This window comes from Muntiacus reevesi, chromosome X (genome assembly GCF_963930625.1).
Source record: "Muntiacus reevesi chromosome X, mMunRee1.1, whole genome shotgun sequence".
In the NCBI taxonomy this organism is placed as follows: Eukaryota; Metazoa; Chordata; class Mammalia; order Artiodactyla; family Cervidae; genus Muntiacus; species Muntiacus reevesi.
The window spans coordinates 146171290-146185269 of record NC_089271.1 but is presented as its reverse complement, the minus strand read 5'-3'; the positions used below and the strand labels follow the sequence as shown (position 1 = coordinate 146185269).

The window sequence follows — 13980 nt, the reverse complement described above, 5'->3', positions numbered from 1 at the left end:
TTCCGGAGGCATTTTATAAGCCCTCCAAACCCAACGCCTCGCCTTATTTGTTACTACTGTGCATGAAATGGCAACCATATGGGGAGGGAGTCACATGACCAGGATCTCATTTGTGTCACTGGATGTCCTGTGCCTTCTGTACTCCTTGTGACTGATCCCAGGGCAACACTTCACTTATTCTTTGCGAAGGAGCCAGTGCCCCCACTGCCCGTGCACCCAGGGGAGCCAGAGGTGATCACCAGCATACAGATATACTGGGTGTCAGCGCATTGCTATGTTGAAGAGCATGAACTTGGAATCCAGAGGTGCATAGAGAACTGATTCCAGATGAAATGTTCAGGAGAAAGGAAAAGGCTTACCCTGGGAGTGTGGATAGTGGCAGGTGTGATTCTGGAGCTGGGTCTGTTGATTCCCAGACTCGAACTGCACGTCTGGCAGACCCTTCACCCTGCTCGGTGTTTCTGAAGTGCACAGAGTTCTCTCAGGGGTCAAACAGCATCAACTGTACAGACCCAGAACATGAGCACCTCCAAAGTGGATCTAGAAAATGCAAAAGCAGATAGGAAATTAAGCCACTGAACCAGGGATTAGTTTGTCACACTCCCTTCCCCAAGTCTGGAATGCATGCCACTCTAAAACAGAAATGTTAGTTAAATCTCACTTATAGTGTGGGAGTCACGTTTATTTCTCCCTTCTGTTGCATTTTGAAATACTTCCACGGTACACTACTGACTTTCTGCTACTCCCTCTTGTCTCAGAGGAATGGGGATGACCAGCTCCATGAGAACCTTCATCTGCCCCACACACACATGTTTAGTAAGAGCAGCCACAAAAGACCATGAATTGGCAAAGCAACCTTGAGAAAGAAGGGTATAGCCTCAGAAATCAGGCTCCCTGATTTCAGATGACACTAGAAAGCTATGGTCATCAAACAGGTTTGGTACTGGTGTGAAAACAGACACACACACTAGTAGAAAAGAAGAGGGAGCCCAAAATACAGCCTGGGGCACACGGTGAATTCATCATTGCCATAGGTGGCAAGGGTATATGACAGGGAAAAGACAGCCTGTTCAACAGGTGTTGTTGGAGAAACTGGAGAGCTACATACAAAGGGATCAAACTCGACCCCTTTATCACACCAAAATGGATTAAATGTAAGGCCTGAAGCCATTAAACTCCTAGAATGAAACATAGGCCATAAGCTCGTTGACATTGGGATTGGAAGTGGTGTTTCTGGATTGAGGCCCAAAGAATAAGCAATGAATCAAAAGTCCCAAGGATGTAATGTTAGGATAGGGAATACACTCAATCATATTATAATAACTAAATCTGTATGGTAGCAGGAGGAAACTAGACTTGTCATGGGGATCGTGGAGTAATGTATAAAAACACAGAATCACTAAGTAGTGTACCTGCAAAAAATATAATACTGTGCATCAGTTATAATTCAATAAAAGAGACTTAATAGCAGCAGCAGTGTGTGTGTGTGTGTGTGTGTGTGTACGAAACACAGGACCCATAGTGTTTATATGTTTTCTTGTGCTTCTGAGCTAACCAAGTGGGATTTCAGAGAGTCTGAAACATGCAGAGAGATATATACAGGAGACCAGACACTGTAGATGCTCACTCTCAATATGGTGGTGTATGGGATTCCCATACAGTTCCCATGCATCCATGTACACACACCTGCACGTGTTAGCTGGGGCTCCCTTTCTTCCCTCAAGAGCACACTTGATCACCGTTTCCTGTGAATGCCTACTTTTCATGCCATTTTGCCAACTCTCTTTGCAGCATAAATGCTCTGATGTTCAAAATTTTTGCTTACATAAATTTCAACCATTTAGCTGCATGCAATGCAGAAGATGCAGTTGTTGTCTCAGTCCCACTCTTCACACGCAGAAATACACTGTTAGTAGGTCCTCCTTCTCTGCGCACATTGTACAAACATGTATTAGTGTTCATCAGTAGCAAATGTTGTGTTCATGACAGGAGCTATCATTTCCCTAATAGAGCCACATGTTTACGACTTTGTTCACACATACTACTCATAGATCTAATATGAAGTAGATGATGGCCACACAGACATACTATGGGCATCACCAGCACAAACTTATTCCTGGTCGAGGTTTCGAGTCTTGTGCTCCAGGGAACTCTGTGTTCTGGTTCTCAGAGCACAGGTGTCATGTGATGACACAGAGGAAAAGGGAGAAGAAGAAACAGGTGATTGAGCCGCTGCAGTCTCCCTGCATCGGGACCTCCCGGCTCATCGCACAAACTTGGGGATGGCTGAGTCACCTCAGCCCCAGCCAGTGAGCTCCCCATACCACAAGGCACACATACATGCACCTAATGCTGGCAAAGATTGAAGACAAAAGGAGAAGAGGGCAGAAGAGGATGAGATGGTTAGACAGCACCACTGACTCAAGGGGCATGAATTTGAGCAGCCTCCAGGACATTGCAAACGACAGAGAGGCCTTTCAGGCTGCAGTCCATGGGGTCAGAAAAAGCCAAACACGACTTAGCAACTGAAGAACAGCAACAAAAATAGACAGGCTAGATGGCAGTTCCTGGTAGGTCCCTCCCTTTCCTCAATGCTAAGAAGCTGTTGAAAGCCCTCATCTGGTTGGCGCACAGTGATATGAAAGTCCGGCTGGCCCTCCTCCTGTCAGTTGCATGCAGAGCAGCATGGTTTTGTCTTACTCTGGAGTCCTGGATCCAGGGTGGTCCTGGGGCTGTCTCTATCTAGGGGTCACCTCAGAAGAGCTGACTTGGGGCATACCTGTTTCTCACTCACCTCCCCCTGACATCCAGGTGTGTCATCCTCACACATTTTCCCCTCTGTAGTTCTTTTCTAGTTGACCCTGAGTCCTTGGATCCCATCTGCACAAACATCCCTGGCCTCGTGTGTCATGGCAAGTTGAAAGGTGGTCCTTAATGGGACCTGCATCCTAAGAGTATGTGTCTCAAGGGAAACAGAATCTCTTGTGCTTTCACTTTACTCCACCCACAACCCATTTGGTGACAATTCCTGTCCCCCACTGCCTATTCCATGAAGATGCTGTCTCTAATAGTCCAATAGTCTGGTAGTTCATTCGTTCATTCATTCATTCATTCATTGGATTATCTGCGGGGTCACTGTCTAAAAAGGAGACCAATACTCTGCATCTGATGTATTGATCCTTCCTGGTTTCCACAGAAAGCTAACAGCACAGAGAACATTATGATGGCATTCTTGTTTCCATGACAACCAGGGTAGGCCACTCTCCTGGAGGCAGAAGCATTTCACAAGAAAACTGACTAGAGAGTTGGAGGAAGCGTAGAGACATGGACAGTAGTCAGTGTCTGCTCTAAATGTGAGTTGTGTGTGTGTGTGTGGTGTGTGGTGCGTGGTGCCGGTGGTGAGATCTTTACTTGGATATTAAGAGCTCTGATCCCTCCTGATTTATAAGAGAGCATGGCAGTTCCTCCTTTTGTGGGGGGCTAAGATGCCCAAGTAACCTGTCATACCCCACCCCATGTCATGTCACACCCATTGTGTGAGGACATTGTCACCCGAGTCCCTGAAAGCAGGCATCCCCAAACACTTCTCATCCTACACCTTTGCTTCACAGTGGGTGTCTGTTGCCTGAGCTCTTAAAGATCTTCAGTTTGCTCATCATTTACACCTACTGAGAGTGAAGTGTTTTGATGTGTATGATATGCAGGAGAAAATTTGAAGTCAGCAAACGGAACAGATGAGCAGGATGGAAAGATCTAAGGTAACTTTGCAGAGCCCAGGGGAGGACATCATCAGCTCCATACCCTGAGTAGCTGACACAGGCAAAACAAGAAACATGTTCTCTAAAAGGCAAATTTAGTTGTAGCACACCACTAATTATGGTTAGGTAAATTGGATTAAAAGCAGTGAAGTGGCTCCTTCTTTATTATGGAAGCATGAACACAAGCTCCTTCTTAAAAGACTGGGGTAGGCTTTTTTTGTTTGCTTTTGGTCGTGGTATGTTTGGAAATGGATGCTGCTGATGTTACGTTTTGGGGGTGTCTTCTTTGTTCCTAGAGAAAACAGAGCATTTATAGGATATCAGTTCAGTTCAGTCGCTCAGTCACATCCGACTCTTTGCGACCCAATGGACTGCAGCACGTCAGGCTTCCCTGTCCATCACCAACTCCCGGAGCTTGCTCAAACTCATGTCCATTGAGTCGGTGATGCCATCCAATCATCTCGTCCTCTGTCGTTCCCTTCTCCTGCCTTCAATCTTTGCCAGCATCATGGTCTTTTCCAATGAGTCAGGTCTTTGCAGCAGCATTTACAGGATATACTGTTGCCGTTTTCATCAAGGTAGGGAAGTGCTTTCAGGAGAAGCAGGCTCCAGGTAAAGGATGTCCATGCTTCTCAGCTTCAGCCCTGTGTGCTGCTGAGTGGTGCTGACATGGGGTTCTGCCAACCCCATTTTCACTCTGCCATCTGGCTTCCCGGGAGGGTTGGCCAGCAGGGTTGGTGGAGGGTGACAGGTGGTCTGGAAGCAAGACAACTGGCTCTACCTTCCTGTCTGTTCCTGCTCCTCTCAGGGTCACCCCCATGACTGCCCTTTTGCACAACAGAGACAGGGATGTGTGACTTCAGTAGGAGCAACTGGTCCATAATGTGGCTCACCTCCAAACTCCAAGGGCTGTCTCCATGGCTGCCCACAGAAAGACCAACATGAGCAAACTTGGGAACTCTCTCCTAAGGGGTATGGGCCCCAGGGGGGGTTGATGGGGAGGACAGGGTAGAAGGGACCCCCTCAGAACCTGACCCTGTGGTGCAGGCTTATTGGTTTTTCCCATCGTCACTGGGAGGGGTCTTAGTTTCATGCACCCTTCCCCTGACCTCCTTAAGAACATCACAGAGCTGAACAGCCCCTTTCCTCAGAAGTCTGAGCCCAAGCTCTGAGGCCTCCTCTTCTAAGGTCATGGGTTCTAGGAGCTGACGTATCTTCCAGAGTTTTTTCCAGAAAGACCAGTGCTCCAATCTTCCTACCAGGGTGCCCTCCTTCTGGTCCTGTTGCTTCCTTTTTCTGGGGGTGGGGGCTCCAGATAATTCTATCAAGTTCTCTCTAATGAAAATAATAAGTGGACCCTGCCTAATAATCAGATGAGTTGTGCTGTCTTTGTTTTTTAAGGTCTTTCCTTTTGCTTTGGTTTTGTAAAGCTTTACTGTCAGTGCTTGTGTGTGTATTTGCATGTCTCATGTGTGTGTGCACATGCATGTGTGTATGAGTGTGTGTGTGTGTGTGAGTGTGTGTGTGTGTGTTTGAACGTATTATGCTTGGAGTTTGGCACATTGAGGTGACATTTTCCTCCACGTTGGAAATTTTCTATTTGTGAAATTGTCGGCTCTTTGCCCCTTCTGTATGCATGTTCTGTACCCCCTCTCTCTCTTCAATTGAACATCTCTCGTGTGGCTAGGTGTACACATATTTTAAAAGTGAATATTTCCTTTTCTGAATAAAAATGTACCTCAGAAGACCTGCCAAACATTTCAAATGTATCCTCGTTGCATTCTATGCAATGGTATGGAATCGTTTTCTACACTTGCTTTCTGTTTGTTCACATTGTCTAATGTTTCCTATTCCTTTCCTATCTCCTCAGCATCTTTATAAAATTAAGATTTTGGTGCCTATGGACATTTAAATGTGTGATCCCCATTCTGACTTACAAAGTGATTTGAAAAATAACGTCTTCCCTCACCACACACTTCCGTCCTTGCTCCTCTTCTCTTTCTGATGGAACTATGTCCTGACACATCTGTTTGCCTTTCTAGACTTTTTCACTGCATTTACGCGTCTTTCATGTCCTCTGGTAAGTTGTATAGCATCAGGCTTGTTGACTGGAGAAATAAAAGCCCTGTGCCATCATATTCTTGGGTCCCTCGCCTAAGGCACAACTGGAATAGAACATAAGGAGTACCGGGACCTGGGAACTTGAAGCTTGTGCATTTGAGGGCTTTACTTCTCCATGGTCTAAAATTGACAATGAAGTTCTGGCAGCAGGGTGGCTGTTAATACAGCTTCTGGTCTGTTGTCCTCTGTGCATTCTGTGTCTGCAGGCACGTTTGATTTGACTGTGAACTGAAACATTGGATGCATTTTCATTTTCCCAAGCCCTCTGAAAATTCAGGCTACTTTAAAGGTTAGTTCAAATTTCTATTGTTAACACATAGTTCCTCCTGTTCATAAGGTGATCCATATTGACAAGTCATTATCTATCTATCTAGTTGTCATTTATCATCCATCTTACCTGTAAGAGTCTTGCACTCCAGTTAGTGCAAAATATGAAGGGAAAATTTTCTGCATGTCTGTAAACCAAACTTGAATGGAAGGTGTTTGGGCAATGTGACAAAGCGTATGGTGGGAGGGACATTTAATGTGCAATATTTTCACCTAACACCCTTCCCTTCAGATGGCCCCTCTTAAGGAACGTTGCTGTAGTAATCAGAAAAAAACAACTACACTTGGCATCCTGGTTGTCCACTGAAAGCACTCAAAGAAAGTGTTTCATTCTTGAAAGAATGTGCACAAAAGTAAATACGAGAGAATTACTGAAGTAAGTAGTACAATTTTTAGAAACTTTTTAGTATACAGCACAGGTATAGCTAGAATAAAAATTCTAGAGTCCTTGGACTGATATGCCTACAATAAGTATTCTTAGGTGATTGGTTTAATGGTGCTGAATAGTTTTGCTATTTTAGGACTGTGAGCATCACTTTAGATTTTCCCAAGTGTCCTTTTAAAATCACAAACTGGAAGGAGCTGAGGATAACATCTATCCTGGAAGCAGAATCATGTGCATGCATGTATCAAAGCAGAGAGCATGGATGATATGCAACCATATCGGGTATCTTAGATCTCTAATGTCATGCTGAGAGAGAGAAAGTGTGTGTAAGTGCATGTATGCGTGTCTTGTGGTATGGGGAGCTCACTGGTTGGGGCTGAGGTGACTCAGCCATCCCTGAGTTTGTGTGATGGGTTGGGAGGTCCCAATGCAGGGAGACTGCAGTGGCTCAGTCTCCTGTTTCTATTTCTCCCTTTTCCTCTGTGTCGCCACATGACACCTGTGCTCTGAGAACCAGAACACAGAGTTCCCTGGAACACAAGACTCGAAACCTCGACCAGGAATAAGTTTGTGCTGATGATGCCCAAAGTATGTCTGTGTGATCTACTTCATATTAGATCTATGAGTGGTATGTGTGAACAAAGTCATACACACATGGCTCTATTAGGGAAATGAGAGCTCCTGTCATGAACACAGCACTAGCTACTGATAATGGATGAGCTAAAATCTGTAGATGAACATTAATCAATGTTTGTACAATGTGCACAGAAAAGGAAGACCTATTAACAGTGTATTTCTGCGTGTGAAGAGAGAGACTGAGACAACAACTGCGTCGTTCTGCATTGCATGCATCTAAATAGTTGAAATCTATGTAAGCAAATATTTTGAACATCAGGGCATCCATGCTTTAAGAGAGTTGGGAAAATGGCATGAAATGTAGGCATTCACAGGAAACGGTGATCAAGTGTGCTCTTGAGGGAAGAAAGGTGGCCCCAGCCAACATGAGCAGGTGTGTGTATATGGATGCAAGGGAACTCTGTGGGAATCCCATACACCACCCTTCTGAGAATGAGTATCTACACTGTCTTGTTGTCGTTGTTGTTGTTCAATCACTCAGTTGTGTCGGACTCTTTGCCATCCCATGGACTGCAGCATGCCAGGTTTCCCTGTCCTTCACCATCTCCTGGAGTTTGCTCAAACTCATATCCCTTGAGTCGGTGATGCCATCCAACCATCTTGTCCTCTGTTTTCCCCTTCTCCTCCTGCCTTCAATCTTTCCCAGCATCAGGGTCTTCTCTAAAGAATTGGCTCTTCGCATCAGGTGGCCAAACTATTGCAGCCTCAGCTTCAGCACCAGTTCTTCCAATAAAGGATTTCCTTTAGGATTGACTAGTTTGGTCTCCTTGCGGTCCAAGGGACTCTCAGGAGTCTTCTCCAACATCATAGTTCTTTGGCATCCGTTGGCATAGTTCAAATACATCAGTTCCTTAGCACTCAGCCTTCTCTGCGGTCCAACTCTCACATCCATATATGACTACAGGAAAAACCATATCTTTGACTAGACGGACCGTTGTTGACAAAGTAATGCCTCTGCTTTATAATATGGTGTCTAGGTTGGTCATAACTTTTCTTCCAAGGAGAAAGTGTCTTTAATAGGCTACAGTCACCATCTGCAGTGACTTTGGTGCCCAGGAAAATAAAGTCTGTCACTATTTCCATTGTTTCCCCATCTATTTGCCATGATGTGATGGGACCAGATGCCATGATCTTTGTTTTTTGAATGTTGAGTTTTAAGCTGGCTTTTTCACTATCCTCTTTCACTTTCACAAAGAGGCTCCTCAGTTCCTCTTCGTTTTCTGCCATAAGGGAGGTGTCATCTGCATTTCTGAGGTGATTGATATTTCTCCCAGCAATTTTGATTCTAGCTTGTGCTTCATCCAGCCCAGTATTTCGCCAGATGTACCCCGCATAGAGTGTCTGGTCTCTGCATGTTTCAGAGTCTGTGAAAGTCCACTCAGTATTAGTTTAGAAGCCCAAGAAGACACACAAGCAAACGCTATGGTTCCCATGTTTGGTACACACACACACACACACGCACACACACCCATAAGCACATGCACACTGCTGCTATTAAATATCCTTTATTGAATTATATGTGACACACAGTATTATATTCATTTCAGGTGCTGGACTTAGTAATTCTGTGTTTTATACATTACTCCACGATCCCCATGACAAATCTAGCTACCTCCTGCCTCCATACAGAGTTATTACAATGTGGTTGACTGTATCTCCCATCCTGTACATTACATCCTTGGGACTTTTGATTCATTGCTTTTGCTTTTGGCCTCTATCCAGAAACATCACTGTCATTCCCAATGTCAAAGAGCTTATGGCTTGTGTTTCCTTCTAGGAGTTTTATCGTTTCAGGCCATACAATTAATGCATTTTTGTGTAAGGAAATGGTCCAGTTTGATCCTTTTGCATGTAGCTGTCCAGTTTCTCCAACAGCACCTGTTGAACAGGCCATCTTTTCCCTGTCATGTGCCCTTGCCTCCTATGACGTAGATGAATTGACCATATGTACCGGGCTCTGTTTCTAGGCTCCCTCTTCTGTTCCACTGGTCTGTGTCTGTTTTCATGCCAATACGATACCTGTTTGATGACACACTTTGTAGTGTCATCTGAAATCATGGAGCCTGATTCCTGAAACTCTCCCCTTCTTTCTCCATTTATGGCAAGCTCAGCAGTAAATCTGTGCCCATGGCAAACTGACTTTGACCAGAGGCAGCTGCTTCCCAAGTTTCTAGCAGACCTGCCTAAGTTTATTTTGCTCTGTGTAACTAGGAGGGACTCTCCCTGACAGGCCCCAGCTGCTCCCCACCCCCCAACACAAGAGGCTGTTTGGAGCATAGAGATGTCCAGAACTATGGTCCAGATTTGGTGTCACCTACGGTAAGTCACTCAAGCTTGTTTTGCATTACATTTGTTTGTTCTGTATTTGATAATACCTGCTGTGATAATCAGAGCTCTGTTCCATCCTATAGTCACCCTAGGGTATCAGAAAGATGATTTTTCTTTTAACACTGCATGACCACTATCTTCTTTAGACTATAGTGAGGGGAAAAATTGGTTAAGATGAAACGTTTGAAATTCCAAAACTGGCTCTTCCTGCATATGCAGTTGGGAAAAAGTTGGCTTGATGAAAATATTTTTTTCAGAATTCTGGCACTGAGAAAATAAACATATTTCCAGGAGAAAGCATGAAGTTAACTAAGTACATTTATCTTTCCCCCACTGTTCTTTTTGGCTTTGTGTTTGCTGGGTAAATTGCCATGACACGTGTGGTTATGATTCTCTGCCTTTCCATTTTCACATTATTTGTTTTTAATAAGAGGAATCTTTGTTTGAAAAAGTAGAGGAAATTGTTGAACTTCACCCTTTTGTTTTTGCCCTGCAGTAATTAGGTTTTTGCCCTGCAGTAATTAGTAATTAAACCTAATTAGTAATTAGGTTTTTGTGTGTTTGTATTTGTCTTGTGTGTAAGTGTGCTGGCTATGGGAAACTCAAATTTGTTTCCTGAATGCAGTCCCTTGAGGTGCATTCTCCAGAATGGGACCATTTTGGGTAATAATCCTTCTGAGTTAACACGAAAATGAGCACCACTTAACTGACTCAAAACTAACAGCACTTACAAATTAAATACTTCCTAATATTTAGAAAATTGACCAAAATGAATGTCAAACTTCTTGATGTGGGAAATATTCAGTACTGAATTGATATCAGGTATTGAAGCTAGCTTAAGTTTGTTGGTTTTCTAAATGTAACACAACTGTTGTACCTAGGTTTGTTAGAGATCAAATAAGACCTTATATCTGTTGCAAATGTGTCAGCAAGAAAATATCAATAACTTGATATGATGAAATATTAAGTCTACCTAAAATAGCTTTCTCCAGATTTTGGTAACTTGAAATTGATCCAAGTTAAATGGCAAGAATCCATTAACTATCTGAGTCACACTTCAAATAGGATAAAATATTGGAACATTGGTTGCTGGACAATCTAAGTTTATCAACCTCTGCCTTCTTAGGAGAGGAAAACTAAAGCATAAGTTTCCAATCAGAAAATACTGGTATGACAAACAGTTCACAATTACTTGTGTCTTAATTTTCACTAAAAATTAAGGTGTTTAAGAGTTGAGGATTTGAATCTAAATATGTAATTAAAGCTACTAAGAATAAAGAAAAAAATTATCAGTATATAGTAGGAAAGTAGGACATATGTTTTGAGTTAAAAAACAAGGAGTTTTATGAATGGTCAGGCTGAGAATAGATTAAACTTTGGTAAATGGATCTCACTAATATCTGGATAATTTGCAAAAAACCATGGAGAACTGCTATGTTATCACATTAAATTTGAAAAACTCAGAGTGTAAACTCTTTACATGTAATACACAAACATAATTATGGTAAAATATTCATAGAAAAATGACGAGGGAAATTCTCTAGATTTTAATGCTGACTCTCTTTCAATAGTGGATGATTTTGCTTTCTTCTTTCAAATTTTCTGCATGTGTAAAAGAGCCTAGGTTGGATGCATGAGACAAGTGCTCGGGCCTGGTGCACTGGGAAGACCCAGAGGGATCGGGTAGAGAGGGAAGTGGGAGGGGGGATCGGGATGGGGAATACATGTAAATCCATGGCTGATTCATGTCAATGTATGACAAAAACCACTACAATACTGTAAAGTAATTAGCCTCCAACTAATAAAAATAAATGAAATAAAAAGAACTCATGAACATAAAAAATTTATAATAGAAAAAAGCAAGCATTGGGCGAGGAATAAATCTTGCAGTGCATGAGATGTTTGGAATTGCAGACTTGATGCCAGATGCTGTTTTTTGTTTTTGTTTCTGTTTTTGTTTTGTTTTAAAAGGGCAGTCATTGCTATGGCTTAAACAAATTTCCCAAAGAGATCAACTTCAGCATTATAGCTCAGTAGTATCCTCCTGACATACAGTTTTGACATGTGCTTCCTTGTCAGAAAACAGTTGCCTATGATCTGCCCATTAAGGATTTCACCTTTGTTGCCAGAATAAGCACTGCTTCAGACACTTACACTGCTGGACAGCTTCCATGCAGCCAGCACTAGAGAAAATTGCTGTTGCTTAAAGGAGATTTTATTTCCCAAGATGAGATAATACCAATATGGACTTTCAGAGGAGATTCCTTTGAACCTATAGTCATGAGCATTTCAGGTTTCCTCGAAAACTTTCAACCACTGAGCAAAGATCCACATCAAGAGGAGCAATTTGGAGGAATCTGGGCTCAGTTAGTTTACAAGATTGCTAGTGAAGATGTACGTGATGGCAGTATTAACTAATCTCACTGCATTTATCCTTCAGTCATCCATTTATTAAGTATTTATTGAGTGCCAGATCTTGTGCCATAATTTCATGTAACCTTTAGATTATATTTGTATTGTCTTACAGTGACCAATGATCTTATTTGCCCAAGTATTTTGAGACTTTCTGACTAACTTCCCAAATCCCAATTTAATTAAATTCCTTTTGACTTCCAGCTGACTTTAAGGTTCTTTAGGGAGCCCTTAAGGCATCTGAAGGAAGAATATTGAATTAGTTTCATTTGATATGTTGAATTACATGGGAAGTATTTTCAAAGGGTGATAAGCCTTCCAAGATTATACTGTATAGGTAAAGTTTACTATATGTCCTGGTACAATCTATCAGTCATAATTCTGGTTCTACCACAGCAACTTGATTCAGCTTCTTTGTCAACACATTGTGACCAGATCTTCAACCTCGCCTTTTTTTTTTTTTTTTTTCTCAGAAGTTTTATTGGGGGAAAACTACAAAACATTTACAGTACAATGTTTACAGTCACAATTTGTAGTGAACTGATTCCCGAAATGTATTACAACTCAAGTTGACTTAACCTTGTTACATTCAAAATACCTACTTCTGTCAAAGTAGTCCACAATACATACATACATAGTGCTCCAACTGTACCTACGTACAAACTAAAGCTACTGCTCATTCAGCTGCTGTCCAGAAAAGCATTCCTGCCTTTCCACACGGGGGAAAAATAGTACAAGTTTTGGAATTTTCTGTAACTAAACAAGGCATATTCATGTACTACATACCATTTTAGCACTAAGAGGTGGCCTCTTCACTTTATATCTATATAAAAAAAAAGTGGTAAAAATCTTCTCCTTTTGTGTAGTTGAACCCATCCTACATTCAGATTCTCTCAAGCACTAATAGACAAAATACTTATTTGGTTGAGGAAAATTTAAGGCAAATTCCGGCCCTTCCAAAGGCACTGTGAGATTACCCTCTCGCCCTCATTATTGCTACATGTCTTTATATGCAGAGTATGTCACAGTAGAACTGGTGGAATAAGCAAAGAAAAAACATCTTTTGCTAATATATAAAGTTGGAATGAGAAAAGCATGCCACATGTAAGCCTGATTGCAATGTGGTCATTTTTTCCTTTTAAAGTTGGATGGGCTACAACCATTATACATTCTAAGAAAAACTCATAAGATATTTCTCAAACTACTTCCACAGCATCAAGATAGATTTCTGTAAAGAAATCATGCAATCTTTCAAAATTTACATTAACAAGGAAAGAAATTAATGAAATAAATAGTACATACAATCTCTTAAATTAAGATTTTTTTTACTCATTTACAATAAAATAACCATGTGAAGTTACAAAAGGCATATATCACTGTGAAAAGAACATACACTCCACATTTTCCCAATTAATAATGGCAATCATAACTTAACATAATAAAAGAATATATATCTATTGCTTTTCATCATACTTGATAAATACAGTATGAACAAAATTTTCAATGTATACTTTTCACAAGATAATAAATAAGTTAAATAGTTTTTTTCATATTGAGTTGTGGTGCAGTGGTGCGAATCAACTCAAAACAGCTAAAAATTCAGCAGTTATTCCCCAACAATTATGAACTAAGCTCTGCCCAAGGCTTCCAGAAAGAGCAGACAAAATGGTTCTAAATCAAACATCCCCTAAGTGGTAGCAATGAAACCAGTAACCAGTATGAAACTTTGGAATGCAAGGTTTTTTTTTTCCCAGACATATGTAACTTTGTTAAAAAACAAAACACCTATGGAGTTGAGGTCTACTATCAAGGCATATTCTTGGCAGCATATTGGATTCTAAAAGCTTATATGTTTAGCAAGGTGGTGGTTGGCTGGTTTGTTTACACTGGTCTGGGACAAACAATTAGGAACTTCTCTCAAGATAAGAGTCCCGACATCTGGACTGTAACTAATGCTTTTCTTTCTTTCTTTTTTTTTTTTAAGAAAACAAATCTTTTTTATTTTAAACTTAC

At 41.6% G+C, this 13980-nt stretch overlaps 1 protein-coding gene and 1 pseudogene across 1 annotated transcript in view; both read left to right on the top strand.

The window, feature by feature from the left end:
• Positions 1-11742, top strand: part of LOC136153886 (synaptonemal complex protein 3-like) — a 50738-nt gene extending 38996 nt beyond the window's left edge. The window contains exons 9-10 of the mRNA XM_065916018.1: positions 9439-9546; positions 11635-11742. Of these exons, the coding sequence (XP_065772090.1) occupies positions 9439-9546; positions 11635-11742 (216 nt within the window). The remainder of the gene's footprint in view (positions 1-9438; positions 9547-11634) is intronic.
• LOC136153269 (mRNA decay activator protein ZFP36L2 pseudogene) overlaps positions 1-13288 on the top strand; it is a 164430-nt pseudogene extending 151142 nt beyond the window's left edge.
• The last annotated feature ends 692 nt before the right edge of the window (positions 13289-13980 follow it).